This window comes from Netta rufina, assembly GCF_964035555.1.
Source record: "Netta rufina genome assembly, chromosome: 11".
NCBI classification, from domain to species: domain Eukaryota; kingdom Metazoa; phylum Chordata; class Aves; order Anseriformes; family Anatidae; genus Netta; species Netta rufina.
Genome location: NC_140134.1, coordinates 13,649,021 through 13,666,600, shown reverse-complemented (window position 1 = coordinate 13,666,600; position 17,580 = coordinate 13,649,021). Strand labels below are relative to the sequence as shown.

The 17,580-nt window shown below is 36.5% G+C and overlaps 1 protein-coding gene across 1 annotated transcript in view; it reads left to right on the top strand.

Annotated features, from left to right (window-relative positions):
* IL16 (interleukin 16) overlaps positions 1-15,015 on the top strand; it is a gene marked incomplete at both ends in the record, with an annotated part of 35,248 nt that extends 20,233 nt beyond the window's left edge. The window contains 14 exons of the mRNA XM_084293220.1: positions 706-820; positions 1,000-1,073; positions 1,164-1,377; positions 2,384-2,501; positions 3,735-3,867; positions 4,814-4,901; positions 5,393-5,868; positions 8,198-8,336; positions 9,485-10,580; positions 11,953-12,136; positions 12,805-12,906; positions 13,598-13,847; positions 14,438-14,563; positions 14,822-15,015. Coding sequence (XP_084149346.1) covers positions 706-820; positions 1,000-1,073; positions 1,164-1,377; positions 2,384-2,501; positions 3,735-3,867; positions 4,814-4,901; positions 5,393-5,868; positions 8,198-8,336; positions 9,485-10,580; positions 11,953-12,136; positions 12,805-12,906; positions 13,598-13,847; positions 14,438-14,563; positions 14,822-15,015 — 3,309 coding nt within the window. The remainder of the gene's footprint in view (positions 1-705; positions 821-999; positions 1,074-1,163; positions 1,378-2,383; positions 2,502-3,734; positions 3,868-4,813; positions 4,902-5,392; positions 5,869-8,197; positions 8,337-9,484; positions 10,581-11,952; positions 12,137-12,804; positions 12,907-13,597; positions 13,848-14,437; positions 14,564-14,821) is intronic.
* Between the last annotated feature and the right edge of the window lie 2,565 nt (positions 15,016-17,580).

Genomic DNA, 17,580 nt, shown 5'->3' with positions numbered 1-17,580 from the left:
TAACCATCATTTACAAAATCATAATTTATTGTCTCTGTTTTGGGATGATATAAGGACATCATCAGCATAGTATTTTAATTTTTCATTTGAGAGATGTTAAATGGCTTCAAAGGTACAAATTAGTCTTATAACATCCTTCTGAGGGTAGCAGATAGCATTTGACTTTTTATATAAGAAAGAAGGGAAAAAAAAATCAAAGAGTGGTGTCTACGTACGAAGAGCTATCAGCATTGCTTAAGCTTACAAGATGCATTAACTCTGTTTGGTAGAGGGTAAGAGACAGACATCTCCACAAGACCTTCCTCTGAATGTCTCCAGTTAGTTGAGAGATCAAGATTTTAAATGGTGGTTTTATTACTCTCGCTTATGGGAAAGTAAATCAAGGAAAACAACAGATAAATGAATCTCTCAAGGTTGCATACTGGTCCAAGGTGGGAGGAGGAGGGATTTAGAAGCCTTCCTGTGTGTTTATAATTGGAAAGTAATCATTTGCAACTGAAACAAAATGCAAATCACGAGAGTATTCAACTGAAATTTTCATTTGCTTTTACTACTGGCATAAAGTTTTTTGTTTGTTTGATTTCATGGATTATACTATTCTGTTAGTTAGTACTTCCTATATAGCTAATACAGAAAACACTGCAAATAAGGTATTATGAAAACTGAATTTAGGCTCACACACATCATTTTTGTTCCAAAAATTAGGGTCTGGGCTTCAGCATTGTTGGAGGGAAAGACAGCATTTATGGGCCAATAGGCATCTATGTCAAAACCATCTTTCCTGGTGGAGCTGCTGCTGCTGATGGAAGGCTGCAAGAAGGTGGGATATCCTTCCCAAAGAATGATATCTAACAGCAGATTAAAGTAAAGCTAAAATGCGCCATAAGTGACTTTTACATCTGCATCCATTATTGCATTTCCAAGTCTCCTTTTGACTACATTTATAATGCAACTTACTGCACAGTATAGTAACAGTCTGACTTTCTATTTTAAAAACAGGTGATGAAATCCTAGAACTGAATGGAGAATCAATGCATGGATTAACACATTATGATGCTCTACAAAAATTCAAGGTTATGTACTCTCCTTCCAGCACAATTTCAGTCTTTATATGCAACATGCATGTTAAGTCAACCCATTCAATCATCTTTTCTTTCCAACAGGCCAAAAAGGGTCTTCTGACACTTACAGTCAGGACAAGCTTCAGCACACCACATTCTGCTTCCAGCTACTTGTCACCCCACTTGTGCCAGTCACTGAGCTCTAGTATATGCATAACCAAAGAAAACAGCTCTTTCAGTTCAGAAAGCACAACATTCTCATTAAATGCTACAAAGCCCAATGACAGGGTAATAATGGAAGTTAGCCTCAACAAAGGTAAGTTCCAAAATTAATTTAGCACTTGCAACCAAGGCACTGATTCACAAAACACTATTAATTTGATATCTGAATTTTTCCTCACTAACCTAGTTCTTTTCTTAAGTTTTTCTTTCCAGACGTACTAAAGTAGATCTTGGTACCTGCCAGTGCTAACAACTATCCTTCAACAGCAGGTTTTTGAATACCATCTGTCCTCAAGAGCCAATCCTTATTATTTACTTATTTATTTTTTAAAACTCAAGCATTTGATTATCACATTCATGTCCATCACATGAAAAAGTAAATCTCTTAGCAACAACTACTAGCTATTAAGCAGATTATGCAACTTTTATCCTTTATTATTCAAGGACATTTTATGATTTATCTTTTTATTATTCAAGCAGCTTGTTTCATTCTTGAAAAGGCTTAAAAAGAAATAAAATATATACCTATCTTCTTGTATTTCTATCATCTATTTTTAAACAACAACAGACAGGATGAAATACACTTTTAAACACGGGAACATCAAAATAACAAACAAAGAAAAGTCTATGTGAGGTAACAGTATGACTTATCAAAGAGTATGGGATCTGGCATTAGTGTACAAAGAATGAATTTGCAAAAATCTTAAGCAGCATTATAGAATGCAGAAAGAGGATTATGATGATACATCAAACAAAGGCCGCACATCACACTTACTCCTTAATTTTTAAATTCTGTTTCCTTGTGAAGATGTTTGAATTCCACTGTCATGAAAGGTTTTTTTGTAAAATAAACTTGCATCGCACCATGTTTGTGATGTACCAGTAATGAAATATGAACCGGATCTTGGATGGATAAAAAAAGCAGTAGGAGCAACAGCTAATATTGGATACGTAAAATTAATAAGCACAAGAGTAGGTGTCTGGTTCATTCAGAATAAGTTATTTAAACTGAAGACAGTTGGATGGTTTTAAAAAATACATTATCTCCAATTGTTTTTTAACTATTTCTTATGCTTCTTTAAAATTATTACTTCTTTCAGAGCCAGGTGTTGGCCTTGGAATTGGGTTATGTAGCATCCCCTACTTCCAGTGTATTTCAGGGATTTTTATTCACACCCTTTCACCAGGTTCTGTGGCGCATATGGATGGGAGACTCAGGTAGGATGAAAAAGAGTGTCTTATGACAAAAGTTTTCCATTGCTCTGATATGTTTTATAGTTTTATATCTGACCTGATTGGGCAGGAAGTCATAGTGCTTTCTGGAAGTTTTGGGTTTACAGCACATATGCTATTCTGAGTGTTTGGACATGTATAGTTGTAATATCTGGGATTTCTAGAAACATAGCAACCCAGTGGCACTATTGTCTTTTGTCTACACTTGGCAAGCTTTAGAGGACATAGACAAGCATAAAGAATTCTTTATGGAGAAGATTTCTAAGTGAAGCAATAAAAACATATCTGGGGGAAAAATAAATAAATAAATAGATAGCATATTCTGGCTTGCATGGGCACTAATTTTTCCTTATGAAAGCTCTTCAAATTCTATCCCTTCTCAGCAATAAAAATAAAATATACAAAAAGATATTTAGTAGAAATTCACCTCATAAGATTTATGAACAAGTAGTCATGTTGAACATATTTAGAGTTTAATAGAACACAGCATTTTCAGTGAGGCTTTTTTTGATATAACTTTGTGTGCTCTGTAATCCTCCTCTCTCTATATGCCCAAGAACTTAGCTGAAAAAACTATTCTTCACTATTTGAAAGTTTGTATGATATGAATCAATGGCTTCAGTAGGCCTCTTAATGCATGTGGGTATTTTCAGTAATGCAGAGAAGAGTGTTCTCAGTTTCTATGTGGGCAAAATAAGGATTTAATCTGGAAAGGTTCAGTCTAGCAGCCACCAGGATTACAACAGTTTGTCATTAGAATTTTTGTATTAGCAAGTTATTCATATGTAGCAGAAGTATGAACATCCTTTCTGATCTTAAGAGACCATTACACTAGCAGAACACTAACAGACCATAAAAATATGAAAAGTGAAGTGTTAACTGGATAGGAAGGAAGGAAGATGTAGGTGGAAACTGCAGCTGAGCTGCATACAGCAGAAAGATCACAGACACAAAGCATGCATAGCTGAGCATGAAGTTCATAAATTGCATGCAACAAGTCCATAAATTGAAGAAAACTCGACATCCAGCTCATTCCAATTCCATTTTATGTAAAGGGAACAATGAGACATGGTGATTAATCTGTGATCAAATTAGAGGTCAACCACGTGGAATCTGTTTCTTGCATATTTTTACATGGGTGAGACAAGGTTGGGAGGAAAACAAAACATCTGTTTTATTCACATCTTTTTTTTTTTTTTTTTATATATATCTCTGTAGGTGTGGAGATGAAATTATTGAAATTAATGAAGCATCAGTACAAAATATGACTCTTAATGAAGTTTATGCCATGCTGAGTCACTGTGATCCTGGTGCAGTGCAAATTATTATCAGCAGACACCCTGAACCACAGGTATCATTGTATTCTTTCTGATTTTCAAAAAAATAAAACAAAACAAAACAAAACAAAAAAAAAAAAAAACACCAAACTGATGAACTAAGATTAAGTAAGAAGACAGGTGCTAATCTACAAGCAAGTGAAAGAATGTTGATAGGAAAGATTGTGATCCCTCTATAAGCATCATTGCAAGTATGAGACAGATTACGGTACAAACCTGAGATATGCTCTTACATATGATCAAGTAAGATTTGAAGATTGATGGAGACAGTCTTACATAAGTTTCTGTGCTGTGAATAAGAAAACTACAGAAACAACATTTAAGGGATAAAACAAAATATATTTCTTAGAACAATAAACTGTATTCAAGAAAGGATTCTTAATAAGAAGAAATAATTTTTCCCTTGGAAGAGGGAACATACCCCTCCACCCCGAAAGATGGAGAAGGGGGGAAGAAAGATTTATACAGCCATCATCTTCCATACCATAATGAAAATTTAGGGCTTGCTCAACCAATGTTTGTTATTAAAATATTTTTTCTTAAAATAATTTTCTACAAAATGCTTCCTAACACAAGTGCAGTATAAATGATAATGTTTAATTCATTGCATTAAATTATCATAAAAACTCAGTATTAAATCATCTTACACTGGTAAGTCTATAATTAAATTTCTAGTGAAATATGCGAAAGGACATTTATCTTTGACAGATCGCATTTTACCAAAACAACCACTATAAAAACCACGTGTATAGAGAAATTTCAATTATATTGGAATATATGCCAATATAATGGTGTGTATTTGCTTAGCTTTAAAATTCTCTGATACATGATATAACTAGGTCTATTTATTTCAATTAGAGAACTTAGAAAAATTAGAAAACTTTGCAAAAGGAATCAAGATTTAAATGTTACTCATCACACAACAATCTTGTAAGAGTATAACAGCATGATATTTCCTAGGTATCTGAGCAACAGCTAAAAGAAGCTGTTGCACAAGCTGTGGAAAGCAACAGATCTGGAAGAGATAGACACCAATGGAGTACTGAAGGTAAGGGTATGACTGCATTCATTGACATGCAGTAATTTTGACTTTAGAAGATATATAGGATGAGTATGTGCTGTAGTAGAATCCTTGGTAAGACTCAAGTTGCCTAGAGTCAGAAAGAAGAGGAGAAGAGCTCACAGTACATGACTCCTAACACGCCTCCTAAGATACGTTACTAAAGAATGATGAGAAAAGACATTTCTTTGATCCACAGCAAGAAAAAAAAATGCATTGTGCAAACAACTTCTTGCTCTTGCTTATCCTTTCCAGTGCAAAATCGCTGCTTAAAGCTTTTCAGACTGTCAGTAGGTGACAAGACCATGACAACAAAGAACTGAATTTAACCATTGACACACCTTTAACGGTGTGATGCATAAATCACAACTTTGCATCAACTGATGAAGGCATTTAGCCACAAATTTAATCAGCTGAATATTAGGAGCAAGCCCTTTGCATGTATCTGAATAGCCATTTTGATCGTGTTCCTGATACAGGTGTTAAAAAACTAGACACAAGCTGGCATGGAAGACACCCATGTGAAAAACACATTGAAAAGAATGCTGCTTATTGCAATCGCAGGGCACAGAAGCTAATGACCCGCTCCAGCAGTGACAGCAGCTACAACCCTCGGTCCTTGTGTAATAATGGAGCTGCATACCAACTGTGTGACTTGAAAGAAAGGGTACATAGCATTGATGTACCAATTACAAGACAGCCTGGACTGCTGTACTCATTGTCTGGAAATAATTTGGAAAGAAATTCCCCTCCTACTTGTAGTGAAGGAGGTCGACCCTTGCAAAATGCTAAGAAACCAACAGAGATTCTTGTTAGAAAACCTAAATCATCAAAGCCCAAACCTCCACCAAGGAAATATTTTAAGCAGGACTGCACAGGAAACGACCAGTGTAATGCAGACAGAAACGAAAAGCTTGTCTCCGAAGTGGCTATATCATCTTCTGCAAACCTTCAGGTAAAGCAAAATTTGCAAAATTTAAGTGTGTGCATTTGTGAGTGAGGCAGGGGAAGGAGTAAAGCAGAGAGAGTGACTTCAATGATAGCAGAAAAACAGGGAACAAAGAGTGTGTTTATATTTGTGAGGACTGGGGGAAGGGTATGAGGTGGTTCTGTTTTGAAAATAATGGAGAATGTATCTGAGTGAAGCCACCTGAGTTCTAAACATGATGTTCAAAACTGGTCAGAGTGCAGGGAAGTGTCTGAAGGAAATTTGAGACTGCGAGTTTGAATCCTAGTTAGAACAGCCTCAAGAAAAATTCCTTATTGACATTCCCTTGGAACATGTGCCACTGGCAGTATTGAGCATTCTGTGTCCTAATGGGACTGCAACAGTGAGGTTCTGTGGGCTGGGACTGGAGGAGTTTGGACTGCTTCTGGTATCAGCTTGCTATGGTTCTTCCTAACTCCAAAATTCACAGTCATATAAGCAGAGAAGTCATGAAACAATTGCTTTGTTTCACCACTGGACTTCGGAAGAAAGCACTAACAATATGCAGCAGGTAATCTTGGGCCTTTTTTTTTTTTTTTTTGAGATGAAGAGATGAGGTATTAAATAAACCCATATAAGTTATCAGGTACACATGTGTTGATGAGTATTTGAAAAATTAAGTGCATATTTGTACATTACTAAATATTAGTTCCTTCTCTCATCTAAGATAAAATCGTAAGACACAGTGTTTCATATTTGCAGGAGCGTGCAGGATTGTGAGATATGCATGCTGAAACAAAGTTGTGGTTTGTTTAAAAATGGAACCTCTTTCCCCTGAATTTAGTAATGTCAGTAGAAACAAACAGATCTCAATGCAAAGCAAAACATTTCCCAACCTGCACAAGTCAAAATAAACTGATACAGCTTAGACTGAAGTTGAGGTATAATGTTAACATCCAAGAAAGTTTCAATTCAGCACCTCATGAAGGTGGTTTTCCCGTCCCCCTAAGAAGAGAGCAGTAGAAACATTCTCATCAACAGCTACTAGAATCACCTACCAGAAGTAAAATTCAGGGAAGTTAAGTAGTTATTGAACTTATCACTGCACACAATTTATTATCCTTTACCCTTCGGTTATTCCAAATGATAGGGAGAAAAAATCCATCTTAAGATCAATAAAATCTGTGAAAAATCAAGTTTTTCTGTTAATGAAAATAATTTCCTCTAGAAAGAAGGTTTGTATATCTCAGGCAAATAGTCCTCTGTCCCAGGGAAACAGAGTTTCATGTCAGAAAGTATTTCAGATCGTTAAGAGGTTTTATTGCTGCCTTCTTTTTTTTTTTTTTTTTAATTTTCTTTTATTATTATTTTTTTTTTTCTCCAACCTTTTAATACTAGGCTGTTTGAGGCTGCATACCATAGGTTTTGTATGGGGATTCTGCAGACTGTAAGGTTGCTTTTTCATAACCAAGAATGATTATTGATTAATTGATGTTTTTGACCATGCTTTAAACTGCATCAATACAGTAGCTATAATCCCTATCAGTAGAGAATAAGATCAAACTGTACGTTTGGGTACAAAACAAAATGGTGCTTCACTTACTGAAAGTACAATGTCCATACATAATAGCAACAGAATACAAACACAACTTTCAAGTAGGCCCCTAGTGAGAGTGGAGAAAGGTTTTCCTAGAACAAGAAAGCTCCACAACCACCACTACCACACTACAGAAAACTTAAACAAATCTTCAATTACTTTATTTTTATTTTATTTTATTTATTTTTTTTCAGGACACACAGTCCCTGCTTGTTTTTGCTTCCTATTTGTAATCCTGTAGTTTAACTACAGAGGGAATTTCCAGCATCACAATAGAGCAGATGGCAATCTAGTGTCATTGCTAACAAAGGAATCAAGAGCATCTGTTAATGGTGCTGACAATAGCATTCATTGTAACCTCAAATTAATCCTCTCACCGTGTTACCAGCCAAGAACATGAAAGGGAGAGTTCTGAAGGTGCAGTAGTGACTTAGCTTGTCCTTAAGGGCAAAAGGTCTTCAAGAGAAAAAAAATGGTTTATGGTGTTTTTGCTGTTGACTAAATTTTTGGGAAGTTAACTGCATCTTTTTTTTCAGCCTGTTTACCAGTGTGCCATAAAATATCAGGCTGGGTCTCTTGAAATACAGAAACATTTAAACCATATGAGGAATACAACTCAAGCAGAAGTGAAAACTTTATTCCTACTCAGTATTTCTTTTCAGATTACAAGTAAATGAAAATATGTTTTTCTTCAGATTCATGTAGTGTGGTTTGCATAATTACATTCTGACATGCTTCAATTTCCTGTTTGTTCAGCAGGAAGTTAGAGAACCAATGCTAGAGGGACATCAAACAGACGTAACTCACAGTGTCTTCGCCACTTCTCCTACAGCATATCATACTGAACACACAGCTGCTGTTCCGGCAGGCAGAGATCAAGAAAGAAAATCAAATTTAGGTATGTTTAATGTGACGCTTGCAGATGAAACTAGCATTTAGTTTGGGCTGACTTCACCTCCATCTTTAAATGTAGACTTCACCCATGTTTGTAATTTTTTGGGTGAACAGATGAAATTTTAATCCATTGATCAGGCCTTGACAAAGGCATTAAAGGAAGGACACTAGATGATTTCTTGTCCATTTAAACTTTTACAAGTATACTATTACTGTATTTTTTCAGATGATGCTTTGCTTATTTATATTGAAAAAAATAATATTAAAGTTTTGTTTTAGTCTTTCTAAAATACAATTTTATGTATAGATTCAAGACAATCATTGTAATGGTACAAACCATGGATAATAAATTACTATCTTAAAAAATTAAAGGAAGTAGTGTTAAGGGAACTAAACAACCTCAGGAGGTCCCCTTCCAACCTAAACCTTTACAGAAATTTGTACCTTCTGTCTCAGATCATTAAAAGAATATTTCCTTAAACATTATATCTTTCTTTATTCTGCGGCAGATAAAAGTAACTGTGCAAACGTACAAAGAAAAATTTGCTTCCATTCATCTCTACTGTATCTAACCTATAAGACGTTAAGATACTTTATTAGCCTGTGATGTATGAAATATTCTTACAAGAGAATTCAGTTACTAATTACTAGAAAAATATAAGTGGAAAAGTTTGCACAAATTTCAGCTAGCATAAACATTAATCTAAGATCTTCATGGGAGAGTCTATTTACACCAGGATATACTTAAAAATGTAGGAAACAAAAATGAGCTTTTAAAAGAATTTACTATAACAACAGCTTTTTCACTGCACTGCAGGAGACATTGCAATTTTATCCATCTAGTTTAACTGCTATAGTTTGTATTATGACTTCAGTGTCTCAAAATTTCAGGTTACCTTTAGAAGTTACAGCTCTGCCTAAGCAAGCCTGGTTTTTCAGTTAATTTCAGTGTCAGGAAACAGAACTTGTAGATCAAGAGCTGTGAATTTAAAACATTTAAGTTTTCTAGAAAATGTTAAAAAAAAAAATAGAGAAAATACTTATAGAGATGAATGAAATTCAAATTTAGTGAATTAATAGGATGCATAAATAACGGATGGATAAGGAGAAGGAGAAGGCACCTTGCTAATAATCAATCTTTCTCTAATATAGGAAGTCTACTTTCATCAATACAAAGGCCTGTACTTAAGAGGCAAGCACGGGTAGATTATACTCTTGATACAACAACAGAAGACCCTTGGGTTAAGATTTCTGACTGCATAAAAAGTTTATTTAATCCTACAATGAGTGAAGACAACAGCCACTTAGATTTGCAACCTGGCATCAACACAAATGAAGAAAATCAAAACCGAAGCAGCTCAGAGGCGGTTCTGCAGAAATCAGAATCAGAAATAGTCAGTTCAAAAGTGCTAAAATCAGATGAAAATGACATTGTGAAAAAGGGTCCTCCTGTTGCACCTAAGCCAGCCTGGTTTCGCCAAAGTCTGAAAGGACTGAGGAAAGCAAATTCAGACCTGAAAACACAGGCAGATCAAAGTCCTCCTGGCCTTCAGAGTATTTCTACCAAAGAACTGCAGTCCAGTTTATCCTGTCTCTCTTCCAGAGGATCATCAATAAAACAAAGAATAAGCTCATTTGAATCTTTGAGTGCTCCGCAGTCACCTGAAAAAGTACACCGAAGGCTTAGCCTGAAAACATCTGTCCAGAAAGAGCACCCTCCCAGCCCAAAAGGGTCAGAGGGGTCTCCAACCCATATTAACCAAGCCTTTCTCCAATGCTCTGAAAACAGCCAACAACAGTCAAAGTCATCTGTGGTCATTGGTACAAAAAGCCTAGACAGAACTTCCCCTCCCAAGGAGGTCCTAGCAGCTAGCTCAGAGGAAAGCAACAATGCCAACCCTGAAAATTCCTCAGGCCTTTTAACTACAGAAGCTATTCCAACTTCCCGTGCATTATCAGTAACAAAAACACATAACCTAAGATCACGAAGCTTTCCACTTACCACTACCCAGTCCTGTGAGATGATGAAGACATACGATGAAAAATACAGCAAAATCTATTCCATCAGTAGCCAGGTGTCATCTGCTTTAATGAAATCTTTGCTTTGCCTTCCTCAGTCCCCAGTCCCTTCTGGAAACAGTGCATGGGAAGCTCTGGAAACCTTGTCTCAGTCCTCTGTGGAGGAGGATGGGACTTCTCTCTTACCTGCAAGTGAGAATCATCACATGGACACTGGATTTTCTCTAAAGTAAGATACCATATTTAAAATCAGATTTGCAGATCAGTATTGCTGAGTCTGTGTTCTGATTAGCTGACAGATTAACACTCTACGTTAGGAGCACACAATAGTAAAACGCAAATTGAGTTAAGGAACTTTTAAGAGCACAAAAGTTTGAATGACTTGTGTGATTATTACTTTTATTTTTTATTTGTTTTATATAAACGTGGACATATTTCAAAGTTCCTCCTAGTTAAAGATACTGAAGGTAAAAACATCATTACTAATGATGAAAAGTATGCATTTGCCAGTGAGGAAACAGAGGACTTTGAGTACGTTATTTCTAAATTATGTGAAAACCTTATGATTAGGCTTCCCCAAAAGCAAATGCTGTAGCTAGTTAAAATGATGAGGTGATGTAAAAATTCTGGCACTCCTAATGTTTGACTTGAGTGCCACCAACTCTCTGGGTAATTTATGCAGTTATACTGTGTATCACTGCAATAATACTTCTGTCTTAAGCAGAAGCAATTCTGGCTCAAGTACATGAAAGTGATGTAGCGGAGTGGAGCCTAGGCACTCCCCATAACACAACAGTATCACCCTGATCAGTATTGCTTCCTATGATTCGTATACATTTTCTGTTAACAGCTAGTTAGGGATTTCAGGAAAGAACAAAGTGAATAAAGATAACACTTGGCAAAATATTTCAAAAGTACATTTGAACCTTGCAAAAATTCTTTCAAAATTCTATTGCATGGGTTAAAAAAAAAAAAAAAAAAAAAAAATCTACTATTTGTCTTCTCAGATACAATTTTATTAACAAAACTTATTACCTTTTGCCAGAGAGTTACAGTCTGTGATGGCTACACATCAAGATATATACATGGTGATACAGATAAACCCTGGATTTCAAGTGTGCATCTGAATCTCTTAAATCTGCACAACTTGAGTAGTATTTTCTAGCTCTAATTAAAAATACTGTGAAAATTGCCTCTTAGAAAACCAACCTTACATGATTACCTACAAGAATTTCTTGATAAAAAATGAAATAGCCCCAAATCACAACTCTCCTCTTTATCTAATTCCAGGCTTATCTGGAAAACACAAAATCACATGAAAGTGAGAAGTTGAAAAACAAAATAAACAGCAACAAAACCACAGATATTTATTCAGGTCTGTTTTAGCCTGAAGCCGAGAGATTATTCCTGTTCTCCTATATGATGGTTCCTGCTTCTGTTAGGCTATGATATATGTATTTATAAGACTTATTTTGCAAGAGAGCTGCCTCCCCAAAAATGGTAATCAAAATATGACTGCTCTAGAATTGTCTGTTCTATGCTTGTGTATATTCTTTCATAACTCAACGTTTACTTTTTATTCTTTTCACAATGGGACACAGCCTTTCTGAGTTGAGAGAATACACTGTGAGCTTAGCAGACAGTGAGAAAGAGGAAGAGAAACAGGAACACAGCTCACCTCAAGCATCCGGTGTGTCAGGGCAGTCCGTCATCTCTCTGCTTTCCCCTGAGGAGTTAGCAAAGCTTATAGAGGAAGTAAAATCACTAGATGAAGCAACCTTAAAGGTAAATCAACTTTTTTTTCTGTGTGATTTTCAGAAAGCTGTGGAGTGGATGTGCCTACTTAATCTTTGTGACCTTACATTTTTCAGAAATGAAATTAATATGTATCAGTAGCAATACTTAGTTCTTTTGGTCTGAAATCTTAAAGAAGTCTACCAAGATAACTAAGCAAGACTAACACCCATTTAAGTAACTGATAACAGCTACAGAGCAGGTGAGGTCAGTGTGTGCAGAAGTAGACACTGATATTTGGGACACCTTTCATTTTTCTGTGGTTCCCAGTCTGAGATTCCTAATGCATACTCTTGGGGATTGAACATCCTTTAGTCCTACTGGCTTCATCTAGAATTTTGATAATGTTCAATATGAGCCAAAATCAAGGCTAAACGTGTGTATTCCAAAACTATAAAGACTTTAATATAATCCAATTTATAGTCCAGCCCTAATAGATAACCTATTTACAGAACATAACAGTTTTAGACACAAAAACGTTTTATAAAATAGGTAATTGATTTGTGAATTTGATCAGTACTATAAACATGTCTCAGCATTATATCCATGTCCTTAGGCCTCATTACAAAATTCCCATAGACAAAAAGAAAATGTATGGATTCCAGTTATTCTGATTTATATATTAAGATGTTCTTAACACAATTCCCTTCTCTGCCTAGGAATTTGATGATATTCATGTTACAATTTTGCATAAAGAGGAAGACACTGGGCTTGGATTCAGCCTGGCAGGTGGCGTTGATCTAGAAAACAAAGTGATAACAGTAAGTAGCATCTTTCAAAAAATGCTCTGAAAACAACTACTCTATCTAAAAAGAAATGTATAACTTGATGGTTTTCTGCTACAGAGGTTTTCTTTTGGCATAATCAAAATAGGCAGCTGGGCTGATAGATCAGAAAAATCAGTCTTAAGTGTGCAAGAACGAGATTCTTCTGCACAGTGCTGCCCTCTCCAGGTGACTGGTCGTGGCGTCCTGTTTCCTCGGGCACCATCCTAAACAGCTCTGAAATCGAACAACCTACACCCCTCATGCTTACAGAAGACCCCAGCGCTTACAGAACACCATACAGGGTGGTCAGTGCTACCAGGAGTGAGGTGTGTGTATAGACAGGCAAGGGGTCTGAAAGCTAGAGACTAGCTTCATACCTTCTGACTGGCAGAGTAGCAAGAGGGTCAAGAAGTACAGGCATGGTACGTACTGTGGGCAGCAGGGTATTTGGCCATCTGATATCAGGGCTAGACAGATTGCCTTGCTGCCTGATGAGTCCTGTGTCCTGGAGAGCTTCTCTGTACAAATACTTTCAGCCTTCAGCCCTGAAATGTGCTAGAAACAATTTCTTCTTGTCGTAGAATGAAAAATGCACATAGTAAAAACTACTAACCATAGTGATTTATCTTGTTTTTTCCCCCTCTCCTTTCTTGTGTGTCTGCATGGTGACTGGGATTTTCAATAGGTTCATAAAGTGTTTCCCAATGGACTAGCATCTCAGGAAGGAACCATTCAGAAAGGAGATGAAGTACTGTCCATTAATGGAAAGTCCCTTAAAGGTGCAACTCACAATGATGCATCAGCAATCATGCGACAGGCTCGCCAACCCAGACAAGCTGTTGTTGTCACTAGAAAAGCTAAAGATGGAGAAAAAAACAGCATTTCAATCGATTCTAGTACATCTTCAGTAGCAAGTGATGCCTCACAAGACTCTGGTAAGTTCAGTGCAATTACCTTGCTGCCCCCACCTACTACATGTTTAATCATCAACCTGAAATCCTTGCTGTTCATAAAACAGCTCAGTAAGGCTTGGTAAATTTGAGAACCATGATTATGGACAGACCAGTTAATAAACAATCCTGAAATAGGTATTTGGAATAACTTTGTTAGAGAGGAAAGGAATTGATGGAATTCTAAAATAAATGAACATTCTGGAGATCTGGAGCTTTAGTTATGCCCTGCAAATAAAAATTAGCAGCTTCATGGTTAATAAAAATTTCAAAATTAACATCAAGTATGTTTATCATAAATTTTGTTCATTGAACATATTTTTATAATTCTAGTAAATATCACCAACTTTCATTTTTATATTTCTATTCTGCCATGAGTTCAAATACAACTTACTCCAGCTTCCCAGAGGGCCTTACAATCACAAAAAGAGGAATTAAAAGCTATCACTTCCGTTTGCATTTGGCAGTTTATAGTGCCTTTGCAAACAAAAGGGTTCATTTTTTGTAACAGATCCAGATTTCATAACGTTTCCAGATATGTGGTGCCCATCTGATAACTTTCCATTTATTTTCAGCAACTGAAGATACAATCTGCACTGTAACTCTAGAAAAAACTCCTGCTGGTTTGGGATTCAGTCTGGAAGGAGGAAAGGGCTCTATTCATGGAGATAAACCCATTGTCATCAACAGAATATTTAAAGGTAACACTCTTGAACGTGTATACGCAGGTTCTTAGCTGATGCAAATGTGCACTTTATAACTGACTGCTAATTTATGCCCATGAAAATTTATTTATTTATTTATTTAAATGCAGCATTATCTCATGCAGTGCAAGTAGTTTTTGCCTGCTGAGACCAGGTGGTTTATACCAAACATGATTGTGATTCTTAACGAGTGAAAGAATCATTAAAAATGCCTCCATAGAAATAATTATTATTTTTCTTTTTACCCCCCTCTAGGGACTGCGCTAGAACAAAGCAGCACTGTTCAGCCTGGTGATGAGCTATTACAAGTGCACACAACTGCCATGCAAGGACTCACTCGTTTTGAAGCATGGAATATAATCAAGGCATTACCTGATGGGCCCATCACAGCTATCATCAAAAGAAGAAATCCAAGCTCTGTTACCACCAAGGCATCTGAAACTTTGTAAGAGGAGTAATTAGACTACTGCCAATATTACAAAAAAAAAAAAAAAAGGGGGGGGGGGCATAGGAAGCTCTCATTTGGCTAGCAGAGACAGATATTCAGAAAGCATACATGAAAAGTACATAATTTTACTGGCAGTTACAGAGAAAACTGTTTGGGATAAAATGCAAAGATCTGCATAAAACATGCAGTATTATTTCAACATTCAGAAATGGTTGTTACAAATTGTAGAATGATAAAAATGACTTTATTAATAATATACTGGTTGTAATAAAATATGACAGCTATAGTAAGCACTCTCCTATTTTAAGCCATTAACTGAACTATCAGAAGCACATTCTGTGGTTAATTATTCAGTTCTGTTCTGCTACTTTTGCTTCCTGCCTTACCTCCACAGGAGGAAAAGCCAACAACTAAACACTGCAACACTGGATGCATAAAAGGCAGAGAAGGTGGGATGCATCTTAGGGTAGCAAAACTAAAACGTGCCCTGAGAAACTCCAGCTTCTCTATTCAAACTGCAGAGCAGCCAAAAGCTAAATAGAGTAACTCTACTAGCAGTTGAAAGAGATATGTTGACTCCAGAAGGCAAACACAGGGGAGTGTCTCACCGTATTGCAAGGGTGAGGCAGGAAGCTGAGGGTAATACAGTGGAGTTTCTCCCAACCTTCCTCCAGCCAAAAGTCTCGGAGTACTAGAGTAGGAGAGCAACAAGGGCATTTAGAACCAAGACTTACCTTCTGACCACAGATGTATTTTGAAATATCTTTTTGCTAATTTTGTAAGGAAAAATGCCAGTGAGTGTTTCTGAATGCAAATATTTATTCTAAAGCACTAAATAATTTGGACACAAAAGTATACTTCGAATACGGCTATCAGTATTCTGGGCCTGCTCTCCAAACACTGTACAGAACGGTACAAGCAGCACATGCATCTATGGGAAGGGGCTCTTGTGCACCCTTTGGTCCTCTCTGACCCATTTCTCTAAAGGGAGACAAACAATGCCAGGATAGAAGTATTCATTCACTAGTTGAAAGCCATATGGTTACGTTGGTTATTGTCTTTGGCTGTTCACCTTCCCCATACTCTGGGAATTTGCAGCATCCTTCTTAGGTTACACAGGGGATTCCTCCAAGATCTTACAGGATGATCTTCACTGGGACATTTGCATCTCCAGTTTGGCATAGCAGAAGACTGAACGCTAAGCGCTCTTAATTCTTTCTGAATAGAAAACACTGAGCACTCAGAGAAAGGATCCTCAAGTTATTTCAGTTAAGAGATTCACCTATCCTTTACTGTTCAGAGTAATATAAAATACAACAAATATACAATAAATACTAATAAAAGGCCCCCACTGCCTGCAAAAGGTTTACTTGCAGGAATAATCAGTGATGATTTGAACTCTGCTCATTGAGCTTTTTGCTAATTAATCATAATCCTGCAAAGATCTGCCCAGATATCCAATTTCATGCCCAACTGAAAACTGTAGTATGTTTACTTAAATACATATGAACCTCTGTAGTATCAGGCCCCCAATCTCTCCTCAGTGAATGCATTACCCTTCTTTAAGCACAGAAAGCAGCCATCTGAAACGGAAATACAGACAAAGAAGTTGAGAGGGTGAGTGCTCTCACCACAACACCTGGTGGGGAGTACAAACTGGAGTGAAAGCTCTTCTCTGCCTTATTGCATTGAATTCAGAGATGCTGGAGGTCTGAGTGTCTCTTTAAGTTTCTCTGTGCATGGGAATGTGGAGCAATTTTAGAGAATCTTTAGAGAATCATTCAGAAAAACAGCAAGACATAGCAAAAAAATATTTATTTCATCACACTTGTACAGGTTTTTACATATTTCTTTGCAAAAGAGACTAGGTTAAAAATTGGTTCCTTTAAAAATCTATTCCACAGGGTTAGAATTACAGTGGAAAACTTTGTATGCAAATCTATACCCCATACTAAACATAAATACAGAAAAGCAGAGCATAATAACCTTGTTAAATAACCAAGTTACAGCATTAAAATCACAACCTACATTTGAATTTCTAATACAGCAATTTATTTTCCTTTTGTAATTATATGTAACCCATAATAATGTCTGACACTCCTGCAGTAACCACAAGCATAAATATTTTCAAAAGCTGCACACATCACTACACACTAGATCAGGAGCTGATTTCCTAAGATAGTGCTGTGAGGTAAACCAGTCTTAAACAGAAAGAAACGTTTTTATGGCCTGTCAAGTCACTACTGAGCTGCAGAAAAATTATTTACCCGTTAAGACCTCTCACCACAAAAACTGGTAAAGTGTTTAAAATACATGATCATTACAAGTGCAGTTAAAAAATAGCAAGTAAAGTGCTTAATGCTCATTATTTATTGCCACTATGTCAGTGCAGTTTGGTTCATGACACTGTGGAAATCACTGGTTTTGGTAGAGGGAAAGAAAGAAGAGTGTTTATGTGCCAACCAACAGACCTATGAATTGATTTGCACTGCTAGATCTTAATTTAGGAAAAGAAGCACCTAAGATACATTTACCATGAGGACTACCTGTTATCTGCAGGAACAAA